The 20,887-nt window shown below is 35.8% G+C and overlaps 1 protein-coding gene and 1 pseudogene across 1 annotated transcript; both read right to left on the bottom strand.

The window, feature by feature from the left end:
• Nucleotides 1–3,971: 3,971 nt before the first annotated feature.
• LOC134388400 (olfactory receptor 7E178-like) lies at nucleotides 3,972–4,931 on the bottom strand. The gene has a single exon (XM_063111406.1). It carries the CDS (start codon nucleotides 4,896–4,898, stop codon nucleotides 3,972–3,974), a length of 927 nt encoding a protein of 308 aa, XP_062967476.1. The 5' UTR covers nucleotides 4,899–4,931.
• An 8,680-nt stretch (nucleotides 4,932–13,611) lies between these two features.
• On the bottom strand, nucleotides 13,612–19,319 carry LOC134387572 (ataxin-3-like; annotated as a pseudogene).
• Nucleotides 19,320–20,887: the final 1,568 nt, after the last annotated feature.

Raw genomic sequence — 20,887 nt, forward strand, 5'->3', positions numbered from 1 at the left:
ACTGGGGGTCCTGAAAACAATCCCCCATGGATACCAAAATTTTTTAACATGTAAGCATTATAACAATTTTTAGGCTGTTTCAGCTTTACAATTCAGGTTTATATTAATTAGAATTATAAAATTAACATTCACTTTCTCAGTTGCATTACCACGTTTCAAGTACTCAATAGCCACATGTGCCTGCATATAGAACAGTGTGGATCTAGAATGAGGGATCCCAAAGATTGTAATTAGGTAGAAATCAATTGATTAATTTAAGGAACTGCATTGTTTGATATTTTTTATAGGGAGTGCAATTTAATAATAACAGATGTAGAACAATAGTATATTGTGGAGAGGACTCTCCCCTAAACAAAAAGGAAAATATTGAACTCATTGCCACCATCAAAAGAAACATACAGAATCACTATGTAGGGAGGAATCTTGGTTTTTACAAGGGAGAGGTCCATTTCACCCCCAAGGTGAGCCTGGTGAAATGATAATGGAGATTCCTTGTTTCACCAGATGAACCACCACTCATGGACATCTACCTAGCTCATCCTCTTTGGAGAGATTATGCATTCAAAATATGACTGTGCTTTTGATTCAAACTTATATTTCTTCAACACATCATATGACTGGTTCCTTCTCATGTTCACATCTCATCTCAAATATTTAATGAAAGCTTTCTGAGTATTGTTTGTAATGGAGCAAATCCACACCCATCTCTCTCTGTCACGTAACTCTTTGATTTCCCCACAGCACATGAACACCCAACTGAGCTCCCATTCACATTTTGAATTACCAACTATGGGTTACACTATCTTTAATGACTTATCCAAACACTAGGAGGGCATGACTCAAATTTACAAAATGACACCAAAGCATATGCTCTTCCATATCCAATAGTAGAGACTATTTTCTCTACTCAGTGGGGCTTCACTTTATGTAACCAATTTCTCTAGAAACCTACACTGAATAGCACATGATTTCTAGATTAATACAGGATGTCAGCTGTGCCATCAAGTTTACATACATGTGTGGGTCCACCTCTGGACTCCATTCTGGCCCACTGTTCACCTTTTCTATTACTGTGACAACTCACATTCTCTGAAATCAAATAGGTTTATAATAACACTTGATACCTCATAGGGCAAAACCCTCTATTTCATTGTACAGTCACTGCTGTTCCAGACATATTTTAGAACCACTTTGCCAAATGCCACAAAATCTTATTGGAGAATTGACTGTAATTTCATTGGAAAATATGTTAAGCTGGGAAAAGTTGACATTCTTAGAATGTTATGTTTTTCTAGTCATAGACATGGTATATCCCAATTATTTACATCATATTTAATGTTTTCCAATTAAATATATGAGGGTACTTCAAAAAGTTCATGGAGAGATTTGTATTATCTTTTCATGCTTATTTCCATGAACTTTTCGAAGTACCCTCATACAACTTTAGTAAAAGTTGTTTGTTAAATTTTGGTGGCTATTGTAAATGGTAATTTAGAATTAAATTATAATTCTGTTTTTAGTGTAAAGAAATAGATTATATTTTTGTATAAAAACTTCATGCGAATATCCTCGTGTACTCTATTGTTAAATTTAATGATTTTTCTATAAATTATTCTGTTTCTTATCATCAATCATATCATCTGAGAATGAATGCAATTTCATTTCTCCTATTCTGGTCCTTACATTTCATGTCTTCATCTCCTGCTACCCTACCTCCAACATTCAGTACTGCAAAACTCAGGATTAAATATGGTGAGCATTCTTGATTTTTACTCTTGAAAGTGTAATGCTTCTAATATTCTTTTATTAATTATATTTGCTAAAGGGTTTTGATGCATATTCTTTATCAATATAAAGCATGTTTCTTCTAGTCTTAATATTCTCCAAGATTTTGAATTTTATGTTTTATTATTTTTTATAGAAACTTAATTGATTGTATGTGTTTGTGGTGTAAAGAGTTGACTATCAATACTTGTATACAATATGTGATGCTCAAATTGGGATAATTAGCATAGTCATCATTATAAATTATAATAGAGAGAACAGAACTGTGGTTACTAGAGGTGGGAAAGCGGGAGGAGGGTTAGTAAGAAACAGGTTAATGGACACAAATAATGGATTCTATTTTGGAATGTTGAAATTCATCATAGTTTTTTATCTAATGAAATAATCATACAATCTCTTGTTTAATCATATAATCTCTCTTCAAGGCAATGAAGTACCCTCCTAATTCTCCTAATATTTTAAAGTATTCTTACATCCCAGTTAATCATTAGCGTGCATGGTGTATCTTAAGTTTTGGTATCAGGTTCCAGTTAAATCTATAAAATGAACATTTCCCCTTTCTCTGTTCCTTGTAAACATTTATACAAGATTGGAAGAATCTGTACTTTTTTTTTCTTTTAGCTTTAGATTTATTTTTCAATTAATTTATTTATTAATATTATTACTTTTTTTTACATTCTAATGTTCCACAGCAGTTGAGGTAGAGGGGAAGAGGTGTGGGGGAGTTAAATAGGGTGAGATGAGGAGGAAGGAGAGGGGTGTTGTCAAAGCCCATGGCACCCCCTCATTTCAGTAGGGCAAACAAGGGCGCTTCCTGCAGCAGCTGGGCTGGTTATGGATGTGGGAGGGCATGGCTGAGGCCCCAGGCCCCTTCACAGCCAGGAAGGATCTGTACTTTAAATGACTGGTGAAATTTCACTTAAAAACATTTTATTCTAGTGTATGAATTTTTAAGCAATGAGTGACACTTTATACATGAAAGAACTATAGATGTTTAGCTATTAAAGGATTACTTAAAATATCTTCTTGAGCCAGTCATAATTGTTTATAATTTTCTAGGAATTGGTCCATTTCATTTATGTTGTAAATATTAAGATGTTCATAAAATTCCCGTCTTTTCTATCCTACTATATACTTATGTCCCAGTTTTTTTTTTATGGTATTTGTTGTATCTTTTCTTATTCTCTGGATCATTCCTAGCAAAGACTTATGAGTTTTGTGAATCTTCTCAGTAAATCAAATTTTGGACTGTACTTTTTGTGGTTTTTGATACTATTTGTCCTTACCTTCATTATTTTCTGCTACCTTTTTCGGATTGGTTATGGTGTCATTTTTCTGACTTTTTACATTCCATATTTGGTTAATTTACTTTTAAATTTTTTTCTAAATAAAAACAGTGCTATAACTTATAGATATTGCATTAGACAAAATATTGATATATTAATATATTAGTTGCATTGTCTTTGCTACATATACATAAAAGAATATATGTCTATATATATATATAAGTGTGGGTACATGTATGAGTACACATTTAATTACTTATATATTATGATTGGCAAGACATTGAGTCATTATCAAAAAAATTGTGAAAAATTATGTGTTCTGACGAGTCCTCTCCCATCTTTTCCATGGTAATTATATGTCAACTAGGAAAGTCCTAGTTGATAACTATTTATTCAAACTAAACATTCATAGCACCCACTTAAATCTCAAAATACCTCATTTTGGAGAGAAAATTAGTCACCATGCCTGCTCAAAAATCTACTCACCATCATTAAGGACGAAGAGTTTAGGAAATGTCTTGGTCCTACAGGTAGAGTTTTAGATACTCCTAACAAGTAGAAAAAAATTAGAGGAAAAGTATAGAGAAAAGAAATAACAAGAATGAAAGAGGTTTGATTGTTTTGCAATGGTAGAAAACAAGACTGCTCATGACTTATGAGACCTGAGTAATAGAAAAGGAAAGAGAGACAGATGTACTGATGTACTATGTATAATCTGGGAGTGACTGTCACTTAAGTGGTTGATCCACTTTACTTTAACAGAGACAATTGTGCAAACAGAAATCAGAGTCTTATGGGTAAATATACACAAGGGCAGATTCAGGATTCCTTGTTGCCCATGGTTGATATTTCTGCCTTTAATACTCCTATGAATCAAAACAGACAGCACTGGTATTGAGATTAGGCTGTTCTGTTAATAATCCTCCACAGGGCCTTTTTGATATCCCTGTTCCTCAGACTATAGATAAAGGGGTTCAGCATGGGAGTGACCATCGTGTACAACACTGAGGCCACCACACTCTTCATTGGAGAATGAATAACTGAACTGAGGTATATGCCAAGGACAGTTCCATAAAATAAGCAAACAACTGACAGGTGAGAGCCACAGGTGGAGAAGGCTTTATATTTCCCACCTGCTGATGAGACTTTCAGGATAGAGGAAACAATTCTAGCATAAGAGTAAAGGATCCCTGAGACTGGAACACCACCAAAGATGGCGGCAAGAAAATACATTAATATGTAATTAGTGGAGGTGTCAGAACAGGCAAAGTGGAGGAGTTGAAGAGGGTCACAGAAGAAATGAGGAATTTCCACATCTGAGCAGAAGGTAAGTTGTGACACTATCAAGCAGTGCATCTGGGAGTTTAAAAGACTGAGGAGAAAAGACACTAGGACCAACAAGCCACAGAGGCGCAGGTTCATGATGATCAGATATTGTAATGGGTGACAAATGGCCACTAACCGGTCATAGGCCATCACAGCAAGAATTAGATTGTCCAAACATCCAAGAAAATAAAAAAAGGATACTTGAGTAAGGCAGCCTGCATAGGAGATGGATTTGCTGTGTGCCTGGATGTTCACCAGCATCTTGGGGATTGTAGTGGTGCTGAAACCCATGTCAGCCAAGGACAGGTTGGAGAGGAAGAAGTACATGGGTGTGTGGAGGTGGGAGTCAGAGCTGATGGCCAGGATGATGAGCAGGTTCCCGAGCACTGTGACCAGGTAAATGTACAGGAATAGCCCAAAGAGGATGGGCTGCAGTTTTGGATCATCTGAAAGTCCCAGGAGGAGGAATTCCGAGACAGTTGTTAGATTCCGTGATTCCATGTTGCTGGAACACCTTATGACAAAGAAGACAGTGTTGGAACACACAAAAGTGTAGAGTCACCTAGCTAAGCAATTTACAAGAAAAGTATTCACACTTGAGGACCATACACCTAGTTACTTTCAGCAATATTTCTCAGGTGTAAAGTCTTCTTAAAACTCTTTTTAAAAATATGTTCACTTATTTGTAACTGACACATAATAATTCTACATATTTATGGGGTCATATGTGGGTTCTAAAAATGTTTATGTCATAGAAGTAGAAAGTAGAGTAGTGGTTACCAGGGTCTAGGAAGGGGATGGGGAAAGAAGGATAGGAAGAGATCAGTCAACAGGTACAAAGTCACAGTTAGGTAGGAAGAATAAGTTCTAGTGTTCCATTACACAGTAGGGTGATTACAGTTAACAATAATATACTGTACGTTTCAAAATAGCAAGAATGGAGGCTTTCAAACATTCTCACCACAAAGAAATGATAGGTGTCTGAGAACTATTTCCTTATTAGTGTCTGTGCTGTTCACCTGTTCCTATATACACCCACTTTGGAGACACTGAGCCCCAAAAGTCAGAGGAGGAAGGACAATTTGAAGAAAAAAATTCATCAAAACAGTAAAATATCAGGCCCCTACTTTTGAAGAGACTTTATGAAATACAAAATATGCTTCTCTCTACAAGAAAAAAAAATTATTCTAACTACAGGACACTAAGAAGCAGTCGGTAGTACTTTATCTTACCTAAATTCAGTATAAGAAATCCCCTTGATTTTTGTGATGAGGAAGAGATGGAGGAAGGGAAGGATGAATTGGTGGAGCACAGAGGATTTGGGTGGCAGCAGTACTATTCTGTATGATACTGTAATGATAAATACATGACATTATGCATTTCCAAAACTCATAGACAGGTACAATACAAAAAGGAAATCCTAGTGTAAAATTAAGGTAATAATATATCAAAATTGATTCATAATCATAACAAATGGACCACACTAATGTAATACACCAATAGTAGGAGAAACTATATATGTGGGATGATGGAGGGTATGGGAATTATCTGTACTTTCTGTTCTATGCAAAACTAAAATTGCCATAAAAAGAAAGAAAAAAAAAGAATCAGGTTCAAAAAAGAAAAAAAATCCTTGATTTGGAATGGATCCCTAGAGGAACTAAAACCACATGAACTAGATTCTAATCCAAGATCAGAAGTTCATAATCACATTGCACTTTTTATGCCAGTTATCCTCATGAGTTTTTATCATTATTTAATTTTATGACATCCATCTTCCATTGATATAAGTGCTCATTCAAATGTGTGTGTTGTCTTGTAAAAGTCTTTTCATACATAACTCAAATACATAAATATTTGTCTTTGGTGAACCAGTGCTTCCAAAGTGGGTGTACATAGACTTCACATTGTGATGAATTTGTTTTCCTTAAATGCACAAAATCATACGGCATCAGTGATTCTGAACATGGTGTTAACTTATAATACACCAATGTTAAAACAATAATGAATACTGTGTGCCTATTTTTTATTATTTGCAGGGTTTTTTCTATTTTTGCTACATAATCCCAGGGAACTATCTGAAGCTGGGTTTATTTTTTGTTTGTGGTGGTTTGGTAAAATTCCTTAAAAATATTACTAATCCTAAAAAGCTTAACCCAACTATATGCTGTCTTTAAGAGACCCACCTCACCTATAGAGACACACATAGATTAAAAGTGAAGGGATGGAAAAAGATATACCATGCAAATGGAAACCAAAAACAAACAGGAGTAACTATTCTGATATCAGACAAAATAGACTTTAAACTGAAAATCATTAAAAGACAAAGAAGGACACTACATAATGTTTAAAAGATCTATCCAGCTAAAAGACATAAAAAACATAAATATATATGCACCCAACACTGGAGCACCTAGACATATAAAGCAAACACTCTTAGACCTAAAGAAAGAAATTGGCGCTAATACATTAATAGTGGATAACCTGAACACCTTTCTCTCAATATGGGACAGATCTTCCAGGGAACAATTCAGCAAAAAGACACAGTATTTAGTCAACACCTTAGACCAACTGGGCCTGGCAGATATATACAGAATATTTCACCCAATAACTAAAGAATATAATTTCTTCTCATCAGCTCATAGAACATTCTCCAGGATAGTCCACATAATAGGTCACAAATCCAGTCTCAGCAAATTTTTAAAAATTGAAATCATTCCAAGTATCTTCTCAGACCACAGTGGACAAAAATTAGAAATTAATAATAAGAGAAACTCTAGAAACTATATAAAAACATTGAAACAAAATAATAGGCTCCTCAATGACCTATGGGTCCAAGAAGAAATTAAACAGGATTCAAAAAATTTCTAGAACCTAATGAAAATAAAAATACATGATACAAAAACTTGTGGGATACTGCAAAAGCAGGACTAAGAGGCAAATTTATTGCAATAAATGCTCACATCAAAAGAATGGAAAGACTTCAAATAAATGATCAAACACTATGCCTCAAAGAATTTGAAAAATAACAACAATAGAAACCTAAAGGCAGTAGATGGAAAGAAATAACTGAGATCAGAGCAGAGCTAAGTGAAATAGAAACCCAAAAACAATAGAAAACATCAACAAAACAAAAAGTTGTTTTTTTGAGAATATAAAGAAAATAGACAAACCATTAGTTAGGTTAACAAAAAAAAGAAGAGAGAGGATCCAAATAACAAAAATGAGAAACAAAATAACAACTGATATCACAGAAATATAAGGAATCATTAGAGAATATTATAAACAACTGTATGACAACAAATATGAAAATCTGGAAGATATCAATAAGTTTCTGGACACCTACCAACTACCAAGATAGAAATAAGAAGAGATACAAAACCTGAACAGACCAGTAACAAGCAAGGAGATAGAAGTAGTAATTAGCAATTGTCCAACAAAGAAAAGTCTGGGTGGATGGCTTTATAGCTGAATTCTATTAACCTTTTAAAGAGGAGTTAATACTAATTCTCATGAAACTGTTCCAAACAGTTGAAACAGATGCTATTCTCCCAAACTCATTCTATGAGGCCAACATAACTCTGACGCCAAAAGCACATAAAGACACAACAAAAAAAGAAAATTACAAGCCAATATCCTTGATGAACCTAGATGCTAAAATCCTCAACAAAATACTAGCATTTAGAAAATAGCAACATATTTAAAAAATTATACACTATAATAAAGTGGGATTCATCCCAGGGATGCAAGGATGGTTCAACACCCAAAAGTCAATAAATGTGATACATCACATCAACAAGCTCAAAGACAAAGACCATATGATAATCTCAATTGATGTTGAAAAGGCATTTGACAAAATTCAACATTCCTTCATGATAAAGACTCTCAACAAATGAGGTATAGAAGGAAAGTATCTTAACACAATAAAAGCCACTTATGACAAGCCCACCACCAGTATTACTCTGAACGGGAAAAAATTGAAGGCCTTCCCCTTAAGGACAGGAACAATACAAGGATGTCCACTCTCACCACTTCTATTAAACATAGTACTGGAGGTACTGGCCAGAGCAATCAGGCAAGAGAAAGAAATAAAGGGAATACAAATTGGAGAAGATTAAGTCAAACTTTCCCTATTTGCAGATGAAATGATGCTATATACAGAAAAACCTAAGACTCTACCAAAAAACTCCTAGAGCTGGATAATAATATCAGTAATGTTGCAGTATACAAGTTAAATGCCCAGAAATCAGTAGCATTTATATACTCAAATACTGAATTAACAGAAGAAATAAAGTAAGCCTATCTACAATTGTCACTAAAAAAATACGATACCTAGGGATCAATTTAAGAAAGGAAGTGAAAGTCCTCTACAATGAGAATTACAAATCACTTCTGAAAGTAATTAAAGAAGACACAAAAAGATGCTAAGTTATTCCATTCTCTTGGATTGGAAGAATTAACATTGTGAAAATGTCTATACTATACAAAGTGATCTGCATATTCAATGGAATCTCCATCAAAATACCAATGACATTCTTCACAGAAAGGGAAAAGACAATCTTACCATTCATATGGAAAAAGAAAAAACCCTGAATACCCAAAGCAATCCTGAGCAAAAAAAAAAAAAAGCCAGAGGCATAACTCTGCCTGACTTCAAATTATACTACAAAGCTGTTGTAACCAAAACAGCATGGTACTGGTATAAAAATAGACATTCAGACCAGTGAAGTAGAATACAGAACCTAGAAATCACTCCTCAGGCTTATAAACATCTGATATTAGACAAAGGCCTCAAAAATCTATATTGGGGAAAAGATTGCCTCTTCGACAAGTGGTGCTTGGAACACTGGATATCCATATGCAGAAGAATGAAATTAGATATGCATCTCTCACCATACAGTAAAATCAACTCAAAATAGATTAAAGGCCTAGGTATAAGACCCGAAACTATAAAATTACTAAGGGAAAATATAGGTGAAACACTTCAGCTGTTAGATCAGGGCACAGGCTCTATGAACATGAACCGAAAGCACAAGCAGCAAAAGAAAATAAAAAAGAAATGGGACTATATCACACTAAAAAGTTTCTGCACAGCAAAAGAAACAATCAACAGAGTGAAAGGACAATCTACAGTGTGGGAGAAAATTTTTGCCACCTATGCATCCAACACAGGACTAACATCCAGAATATAAATAGAACTCAAGCAATTATACACTAAAAAAAATCAATGACCCAATTAAAAAATGAGCAAAGGAGCTGAATAGACATTTTTCAAAGGAAGACATACAAATGGCCAACAGATATATGAAAAAAAGCTCAACATCACTAGTCATCAGGGAAATGCAAATTAAAACCACATTGAGATACCACCTCACTCCAGTTAGACTGGCTATGATCAAAAAGACAGCAAATGACAAATGCTGGCAAGGGTGTGGAGAGAAGGGAACACTACTGCACTATTGGTGGGACTGTAAATTAGTTCAACCACTTTGGAAAACAAATTGGAGGTTTCTCAAACAACTATACATAAATCTTTTCCATATGATCCAGCAATCCCTCTTCTGGGTATCTGGATATCCAGAGGAATGGAAATCATCATGTCAAAGAGATACCTTCACTCTCATGTTTATTAAAGCTCTGTTTACAATAGCCAAGACATGGAACCAACCTAAATTTCCATTAATACATGACTGGATAAGGAAACTGTGGTATATATACACTATGGAATACTACTCTGCCATAAAAAAAAAAGAATGAAATACTCCCATTTGCAACAACATTGATGAACCTGGAGAAACTTATGTTGAGTGAAACAAGCAAAGCACAGAGGGATAAATACCACCTGTGCTCACTCATATGTTGGAGCTAAGAGAGAAAGAAGGCAGGAAAGAAAGACCACAGTAGAGCCATGACCCAACAGAGGGAGGGAACATTCCTAGGGCTACAAATTGGAGTTGAGAGGAGAGGGGGAAGGGGAGTAATATTGGGGGATAATTGGAATGGGATAAAGGGTACAAAAGTAATTTCTGGTAATTGGTATGCCCCCAGTATGAATCTGGCCACCACATCATGGGGTGGGGGGACAATCAGCTTTGTATCTCATGAATATTCATAATAAATTTTTGACAAATTATATACTATGATAAAGTAGGATTCATCCCAGGGATGGAACGATGGTTCAACATACAAAAGTCGATAAATGTGATATATCACATCAACAAACTCAGGGACAAAGACAATATGATTATCTCAATAGATGCTGAAAAAGCATTTGACAAAATTCAACATCCTTTCATGATAAAGACTCTCAACAAATTAGGTATAGAAGAAAAGTATCTGAATACAATAAAAGCCATTAATGACAAACCCACTGCCAGTATCATCCTGAATGGGAAAAACTGAGGGTCTTTCTCTTAAGAACAGGAACAAGATAAGGATGCCCATTCTCACCACTTCTATTTAGTGTAGTACTTGAGTTACTAGCCAGAGCAATCAGGCAAGGGAAAGAAAGGGTTTCAAGATTGGAAAAGATAAAATCAAACTGTCTCTTTTGCAGATGACATAATATTATATATAGAAAAAATAAAATCTCTATTAAAAAAAACTCCTAGATCTGGCCAATAACTTCAGTAATGTTGCAGGATACAATATAAATGCCCCCAAATCAGTTGTATATCTCTACTAAAATAATGAACTAACAGAAAGAGAAATAAACAAAGTAATCATATTTACAATTGTCACAAAAAAAATAAAATAGCTAGGGATCGATGAAACAAGGAGTTGAAAGACCTCTTCAATGAGAACTGCAATCCACTTTGAAAGAAATTAAAGACACAAAATGATGGAAAGATATTCCATGCTCCTGGAGTGGACGAATTAACAATGTGAAAATGTCTATACTACCCAAAGTGATCTACAGATTCAATGCAATCCCTATCAAAATACCAATGTCATTCTTCACAGAAAGGGAAAAAACGATCTTATCATTCATATGGAAAAACAAAAGAGCCCGAATAGCCAAAGCAATCCTGAGCAAAAAATATAAATCTGGAGGCCTAACACTATCTGACTTCAAATTATACTACAAAGCTATTGTAACTAAAACAGCATGGTACTGTTATAAAAATAGACATTCAGACCAGTCGGGTAGAATTGAGAACCCAGAAATCACCTGTCAGGCTTATAGCCATCTGACATTGGACAAAGGCAGCAAAACTCTACTTTGAGGAAAAGACTACCTATTCAACAAGTGGTGCTGGGGAAACTAGATATCCATATGCAGAAGAATAAAACTAGATATGCATCTCTCACCATATACTAAAATCAACTCAAAATGGATTAAAGACAAGTATAAGACCCGAAACTGTAAAATCACTAAGGGAAAATATGGGTGTAACACTTCAGCAACTAGGTCTGGGCACAGACTTTATGAAGAGGAGCCCAAAAGCACAAGCAGCCAAAGAAAAAATAAACAAATGGGTATCTACCAAACTAAAAAGCTTCTGCACATCAGAGAGAAATGACAACCTACAGACTGGGAGAAAAAATTTGCTAACTATGCATCTCACAAGGGACTAATATCCATAATATACAAGGAACTCAAATGATTTTATAGTAAAAAGCCAAATAACCCAATTAAAAAATGGGCAAAGGAGCTGAATAGACATTTTTCAAAGAAAGACACATAAATGGCCAACAGGTACATGAAAAAATGCTCAACATCACTAGTCATCAGAGAAATGCCAATTAAAACTACACTGAGATACCACCTCACCCCAGTTAGACTGGCTATAATCAAAAAATGGTGAATAACAAATGCTGGTGAGGATGTGGAGAGAAAGGAACACTCCTACACTGTTGGTGGGACTGTAAATTTGTACAACCACTTTGGAAAACAGTATGGAGTTTCTCAAACAACTACAGACAGATCTTCCATATGATCAACAATCCCACTTCTGGGTATATACCCAGAGGAATGGAAATCATCATGTCAAACGGACACCTGCATGCCCATGTTCATTGCAGCTCTGTTTACAATAGCCAAGACATGGAACCAACCTAAATGTCCATTGATGGATGATTGGATAAGGAAACTATGGTATATATACACTATGGAATACTACTCTGCCTTAAAAAGAATGAAATACTCCCATTTGCAACAACATAGATGAACCTGGAGAAACTTATGTCAAGTGAAATAAGCAAAACACAGAGGAATAAATACCGCATGTACTCACTCATACGTAGGAGCCAAGAGAGAAAGAAGGAAGGAAAGAAAGACCACAGTAGTGCATAGACTTGAAGAAGGAGAGAACATTCCTTGGGCTACAAAATGGAGTGGGGGGAAGGGGTGTGGGGGGGGAGTTTGTGAATAATTGCATAGGGGACATGAGGTACAAATGCAATTTGTGGTAATGAGTATACAGCCAGTATGAATCTGATACCCATATCATGGGCACAAGGGGTGACAATCAGCATTGTATCTCATGAATATTCATTACCAATTAATATATATATATTTCTAATCTTAAACATTTGTGAAGTGTTCTCTCTTCCAATCCAAGCTTCCTATGTATGGTTGAGAAATGTAGGACCAACACAAGATCCAAAACCTTAAATTAGCCTTTTTACCCCCGCTTAGAAGCTTTGCAAGTCAATTCTTTCTTATAAAGGGATTGCATTTCTCCTAACTTCACCTACTTAGTGAAGGTAACTCAGGTCCTCATTTCTCGTGGCAAGTCATAACATGATTTAGTCTGAGGAAACTTCAAAAGGAAAAAGGACAGAAAATAGAAAGGAAAAATACCCAGGTAGTTTTCTCTCTCTCTCTCTCTCTCTCTCTCTCTCTCTCTCTCTCTCTCTCTCTCTCTCTCTCTCTCTCTCTCTCTCTTTTTTTTTTTTTTTTTTTTTTTTTTTTGGTGGCTGGCCAGTATGGGAATCCAAACCCTTGACCTTGGTGTTACATGCTCATCTTTTTTTTTTTTTTTTTTTAATTACTGAATGCCTCTTTGGCTAGTATTTGGAGGATCACTATTTAGTCCTATAACTGACACATTTTTCCAATTTCTCATCATTTTGTTTGCAAACTGCTTAAAAGTCTTATTTCCTCTGTTGAACATTGTTCTCTTTGACTCATTACCAAAATGGACCCTATGCTGTAATCACACAGGATAATGTTGGAAAGTGTGAATATCTAAATGATTTTATTAAGGCATTATTTTTTTCCTTCTGTTTTCAAATTAGTTCTAACAGTTTCTAAAGACATGGTCACAGCTGCCTGAAGCATGTCTTCTTCACTCATAGCATCACCTAGATCACTCCCAAGTGCTCCTGAACTTGTGGTCGGTCTTTCACATGAATGTGAGACCTGTCCTGATGGATCTATCTGCTGTTGTTGCTGCTGCTGCTGTTTTTCAAAATAGGCTTCTCTTCTCTTCTGCAGCTCTTCCAAAGTAAGATTTGTATCTGATGTCGGTGGAATATCTTGCAATATGTTTCTGGAACTACCTTGCACACGGAGTTGAATAGTCCTGTGGAGATCTGCTTCTTCATCTTCCATGTCAATTTCTTGTTGACTTGAGCCCTCTGCAAATCCTCCTCATCTTTATCTAATATTCCTGACCCATAATTTGCTTCTAAGACTTGTTCTAGGTCAGTTTTATGGACTCTCTCCTCTTTTAATTGTGCTAATTTTCTTCAATAGGTTTTGGTCAGTGCATATGTTGGACCCTGAGCATCTGCAGTAGTTGGTCATCTTCACAATCTGGCAGATCACCCTTAACAACAAGTATAGAATAACCTTCCTGTTGTAATTGAGCCAAGAAACGTGTAAGGTATGTATCTGATATTAATTCTGGACCTGTCAAGAGAGAATTCAAGTTAAACTACTGTTTTCCTAATTTTCTAACTGTAAACCAGTGTTCTTTATAATTGCATATAAATGATCTTTCATTTATAGGCTCAATCCTGAGCCTCTGATACTATTTGTCTGGAGCCCTATATGTTCATCTTTAAAATGGGTATGTTAAATGGGCCTGTTGTATAAGATTGCTGTATGAAATTAAATTAAGTAATAAATTTAAAGGGCTTAGACAATGGTTCTCAATGCTGATTGATCATTATAACTACCTGTCAATGTTACAAAATTCACTGACGCTCTGGCCACAGCCTAGAAAGAATTAAATCAGAATCACTATATGTAAGTCCTTTGATAATACTAACATACCAGCTAGAGTAAGAAGAGTCTAGAGGCACGTAGTAAATGCTCCATTAATGTTACCTATTATTATTACTACCATTATTTCCCACTCTCATATTGGAATAGAAATACTTAGTAATACTTGCTTCAGAACTCATATTTATTACCAATAAAATGAGGATTTTTGCTAACCCTGCATGATCACATTCCCCTGCATCGCAGTTGCCCATGGGCAAATATTCTTGTGAATTTATTGGATGTAATTTCCTTTCAATGTTTCCATGCTATTAAAATTGATTTGTGTATCTATAAATAATTTTCTTAAAAACTTACCTAAATGTTATCACACTACACATATTGTTTTCTGAGCATATTGTTTCTTTTACCACAATCCTGTATTTTAAGTCTCTGTGTGAAGTACATACATCCATTTCACACTTTAAATGATGCATAATATTACCTGAGGATGAACTTCAAATTATTTTTCAATTTTTTATTACAGAAAAGCTCAGAAAATTTTTGTGCCTCTCTCCATGTCACACAATTGAAAATTTCTATAACATATATTCATAAATGATAGTAGTTTGCATTGTAAAAATTAATACATGTTACATTTTAATATTAATTACCTACATCTGTTTTCCCAATAGAAAATTGGGCACAATAAAAAAAATGCTCTTATTTTTAAGAAAGATCCCTGAACTCTGTCTACCATGGTCTTTCCATGATAGATGAACATGAAAATTTCCATTTTGTATTGGGAATACTATTTGCATATCTCAGATTTTCACAATGGGCTCAAAAATGCATCACTGTTAATAAAAAACCCTATGATGCACAATACTCATGTGATAAGGTCCCTGTAAACCACCTGGCTCACTCCCCTAATTCACACATAAACTCACCAAATCCCATGAGAAGAAATGGATATTTAATTTACTTAATATAATTTTTTCTAAGTCCATCCATCTTGCTGCAAATGGTAGTTTTTCATTCATTTTTATAGCAGAGTAGAATTCCATTGTACAGAAAGAGAAATACCACATGTTCTCACTTATTTGTAGGAGCTAAAATATATACAAACGGGGAGGCAGGGAAGAATACACAACAATCACAATTCCTTGAACTTGTTAAGACAAGTGAACAGATATGATGTTGATGGGTGGGGGGGAGAGGGGGGTAAAGGGACATGAAAATCAACTACATTGTATATTGATAAATTAAAATTAAATTAAATTTTTAAAAAAAGAAATGGATGTTTCTACCTCATTTTGCTCATCTGAGACTAAAACAGGTTTGAAAAGAAAACAGTCATGTTTGTAGAGGGGATATAGCCCTGGGGTAAGAGTCAGGAGTCCTTTGTCTGAGTCCATATCCCTTATTCACTAGATGTAGAGTGTGTGTAATTCTCTCAATCTCTCTGGGCTGGTTCAGGTAGTCTTTGTCTGAAAATGAGGGAATAAACACTATCTCTAGGATGTGTGTGTCTCACCTAATAGAGGTTTGCCACTTAGTATTCAATTGATATTTTTTAAATTAGATGTAGAATCACTATTGGAGCAACAGGTTTATAGAGGAAATACAATCCCAGGAACGGTTTAAAGGGCTTTTGTTCTATTATAAGCAGAGAAATAGAAGCCTGTCACATCCAAGGGAACTTGTTCATGGAATGAAAGAAAATCCTAAAATGTGTCTCAGTAAATGCAATAAGATTTACTTCCTTTCCTCTCACCCCCTCTTTATTTTGCCTTTCTTTTTATGAAAAACTATAATTTCTTTTATAATTGATTGTTGTAAGTTTCTATTAAACCGGAAATGATAAGTCCCATAGAAAATCCATGACATAGGCTGGCCTGTTAGCTCTGTTGGTTAGAGCACAGCCTTGTAATGCTAAGGTCATAGGTTCGGATCCTCGCACTGGCCACCCACAAAAAAATTAAAGAAAATCCATGACATACATACACACAAGCACTATTTTGTCTTTGGTCTAGTCCTAGAGACAGAACTGAAAGTAATGATAACACAAACAGGAGTCCACCCGGTGTGTGAAAGTCCTGTCGCCTGTGCTCTGTTTTTGTGAACTAAGGAAGGGACTATTCAATATTCTAAAGAGATTGTTGTTTCTGTATTCTGCTCTGTGCCAAGCAAAGTACAGGCTCTGGTGAATCAGAAATGAATGAGACTCAGTTGTTTTCCTCCATGCATTCAGAATCAACCTATATAACCACAAAAATAAAATATTCTCTCAAAGATCTGGGAAAAACCAAACTTAGGAGGGACTGGATATTTTAGCTGAATGATACAGTGTTTAGCCTAGTAAGAAATAATAACAGTGCCTAAAATTCACTTTCCCCTACTATATGAATACTTCACATATTTTAGTTCCAATTATGTTTTATTCTTACTCAGTACATTGTATCTACTGGAGATCAACTCAAATGACCATGAGGCTCAGAGATTCTAAGAGGTGCCCAGATGCCCTGTGTCAAATAAGTAAAGTAAAGAGAAGTAGATTGTAGGATAGTCATTGCTAGACAGGGGTAAGGGGAGGGGGGAGGAAAGGATGGGGAGAGGGTTGTCAGTGGATACAAAATTGTAGAGAGGTAGAAAGCATAAGATCTAGTGCTCTATAGCAATATAGGGAGACACAGCCAACAACAAATTATTATATAACTTCAAGTAGCTAGTCCAGAAGATGTTGAATGTTCCCAAGACAAAGATGTGATAAATGTTTGAGGTGATAGATACGGTAAATAGCCTGATATGATCATTGCACACAGTGTAAATGTACCCAGATATCGTATTATACTCATAAATATATACAATTATCATGAATTAATTAAGAAAAATAAAAACAAAACAGAAAAATTTTTTTCAGACACAGAAGTAGATTAGCGATTACCAGTAACAAGGGGAATGGAAAACTGAGAAGTTGTTGCTTAACTGGAACAGTTTATGTTTAGGATGATGAAAAAGTTTTGGAAAAAGATAGAGGTAGTGGATACACAGCCTTGTGAATGTAATTAATTCCATGCAATTGTATGTTGAAAAACATTTAAAATGAAAATTCTTATGTTACCTAAGTATTACCATGATAAAAAAAAAAAACTCTAAATGTTCTCACCACAAAAAATGAAAATTTTGTGAAGTGATGGACATGTTAATTAACTTGATGTAATTATTCCACAATGCACAAATATAGTATTATAACACATTGAATCCATAAATATACTCAATTATTATTTCTTAATTAAAAAGAAAAGAGAAAATCAAATGATGGGTTTCTGTGGCCATACATTGAACTTCTTTACCCAGTTTTCCTATAGTTCAGAGAATTTAAGCAGAGACTAGAGGTCTATCTCAAGTTTCCAAAATACATCTTCTAAAAGTTTTCTGTGTTCTAACTAAGAATGGAACCTGACACTTACTTAATGTCTTCCCTGGAGATCAAGAGGGGATAAACTACCAAAATGAAGGAGAAAGTGAACAGATGAGGCAAACTCTAGGAGCAGAAGCAAGAGAGAGATCGGCCCTGAATTATCATGTACCAACCCTTTCTGTGATTCCCCCCTGTGACCACAGCTGTTCTCCCTGTGGCTGATCCTGCACTGGGTCTAGGTGCCCGGTGAATAGAGTCTCACCATCTGAATTCAGACCTGACTTCAACCCCTTTCTACCCTAGGATCTAGTAAGAATTACATTAAAATGCTGTGCTCTTATCCTCAACTGTAAAGTGACCATAATGTGAGTTGCTTTTTTTGGAGGAATCATAGTGGTCACGCACATGAAAGGTAACAAGCAGCATAAAAAGCTAAGTTTCATTTGTCATGACAAGAAGTTAGTAGTAGGGTCTAAAATCGGTAAATCCAGAAATATCAATATAAGAAGTTTTCCAGAAATATAGAAATATGTGTCAGAAAAAAAATAGTAAAAAGAATAGAAAGATATTGCCTCTGGTGGGTGAAGGGGTGGAATAAGGGGTACAGGGCACGAGACCTGCGTCGCGTATCATTAGGTGCTCCATCGTAGGATTATTAGTGGTGCTTCATTTTAGGGTAAGTATGGTTTTGTGTCACCTTGATAAAAATAAAAACTTATTTTTTAAGTGTTCAAAAAGAAAAAAAAAACAGCTAATAGACTGGCACTGAGAAGCCATAGGTATAGGTTCACAATATTGTGGTTACTTTCATTCTTTCATTATTACTATCATTATGACCTTCATGATCATTTTGAGTGCTTAGGGGATAGTTTAGAGAAACCTATTTCCTGGTCTGGTGGGACAGATGTCTACAGAAGCTAGAATCATTGGGGAAGAAAGCAAAATTGTGAATGAGAGCTCTTGCATCCCCAGCAGCACCAAAAAAAATTAATGTTACAGGCATCTGAGTTGAAACTTTACATGTTGGAGCCCTTCCATCTGACTATCCCAAATTGTCCCGTTGCTCCTGGTGGTGAGCAAGCAAATTCCTCCAGTCCCTTTTGCATTCAGTGTCTCCCCCAGCACTTACGGGGCTGGACTGTGTCTCTGCTGGGGCACAACCATGAAGTGAGGATCCACTTCCCCTTCCCTGCTTGGTGCGTGATGATGGCTCAGGCTCCGTCCTCAGGACTGGCAGGAAGACACAGTCAGACATGTGCTTCCTGAGCAGACGATGAACCTGGGAGGAGACAGAGATATGGAGCTGACTGGACTGGAACTGGAAACCTGAAGGGCTGGAAGGCATGAGTGGATATTTATAATTGTGTAAGTTTGGGAGCTCAATGCACAGAGCTCATAATTAATCAAGTTGATCCATGTGATTCCAATCTCCAAAGACTTGTTAAGATTAATAGAGAAGGAAAAGAAGAAAAGCAAATGTACTGAAAAGGGTCTGGGCTTTTCCTCTTGTCAGGAAAAGCCTTCCCTATGCTCCTCACTTTTTTTAACCTTCACTTATACATATTTGTGGGGTACAATGTGTTGTTTTGATACATGCATATCCTGCACAGTGATTCACATGAGTAGAGAGCACAGGACCTGTTAGTCCACCACTTCTCCCCTCTGATAACCATTATCCTACTCACAATTTCAATGAGAATCACTTTTTTTTTTAATTCTCAATTCTGACTTCCATATTTCAGGTATGTTATAAAATTCAGGTTCATTTTTTTTTAATTAAACAAAGTAATATGGGACTTTTATATCTGCCAGTCCACAGAATTACTCATGTAATTTGTAGATAATTTGGTCTTATAAATGAAGACTCTGATACAATACCTGTTTTCTCAGTTAAGACTCATGTCTCTAAAGAGAACTTCCATTTTTCTCTCTATAGTCCTGTTGGGGGTGTTAGACTTTCTGTGTTGTAGATGTATGGTTTTCGCCATTTGGCATGATATTCTAATTCTGTCAAGTGGATGTATGTTGGTACATTAGACAACTATTTCTTTGGATGCACTTATCTGGAGACAATGATTTGCTTAAATACTTGAGGGGATCTCACAAATGTCTGCCTTCAAAATGTCGACCACAGTCCTATCAAGGCATGGTTAGAAGAGGATCTGATTGTAACCTCATTCATGAGGATGTTCACTAGCATGTTCACTCATGAGGAGAATTACATTGCCTGTGGTTAGGGTAAACTCTTTCATGTTTTTTCCTTTATGACCTGTAATCACTTTAAGATACTCAGCAAATACTCATGGGCAGCAAAGAACCCAAAACATGCCAGTTATTTTTGAATGAAAGGTCCCACAAAACCAGCAGTTCTCCACCTTGGCTGCATGATAGACTCACCTGGGGTGCTTTTCAAAACCTTCATTCTCATGCCAAACCCCAGCCCAATTAAATCTGAATTTTGGGTGGCGGGACCCCAGGATGAGGAGTTTTAAAGCTCACCACTTACTTCCAAAATGTACTCAAGATTGAAGGCCAGTGACACATATTCTCTCCCATAACCTACATTAATAGATGTGATCAGGGCCAAAATTTTGTGGACAATGGATGTGAACTGTGGAAAGGGTTGAGAGTTGCACATATATTAAAAGGGAGAGAGTTGTGCATTTCTCCAGGATGCCTGTGTTATAGCTGACAGATACAGAAGATTCCATAGGTGTTATAGGATTCAATTTTGCAGTGGTTTAGACACATGTAGAATCCCACAATATTCCTTCCATCGCATTAAAGATGTTCAAAATGAAGCAACATTCAGATATGTAAAATCAGAAGGGATAAACACCACAAGAGCTACAAATGTTATGTGACCAAAGAGGCATGCATACCACCTCCAGATATTTTGTTTTGCAATCTTTT

This window comes from Cynocephalus volans, chromosome 10 (genome assembly GCF_027409185.1).
Source record: "Cynocephalus volans isolate mCynVol1 chromosome 10, mCynVol1.pri, whole genome shotgun sequence".
NCBI lineage: Eukaryota > Metazoa > Chordata > Mammalia > Dermoptera > Cynocephalidae > Cynocephalus > Cynocephalus volans.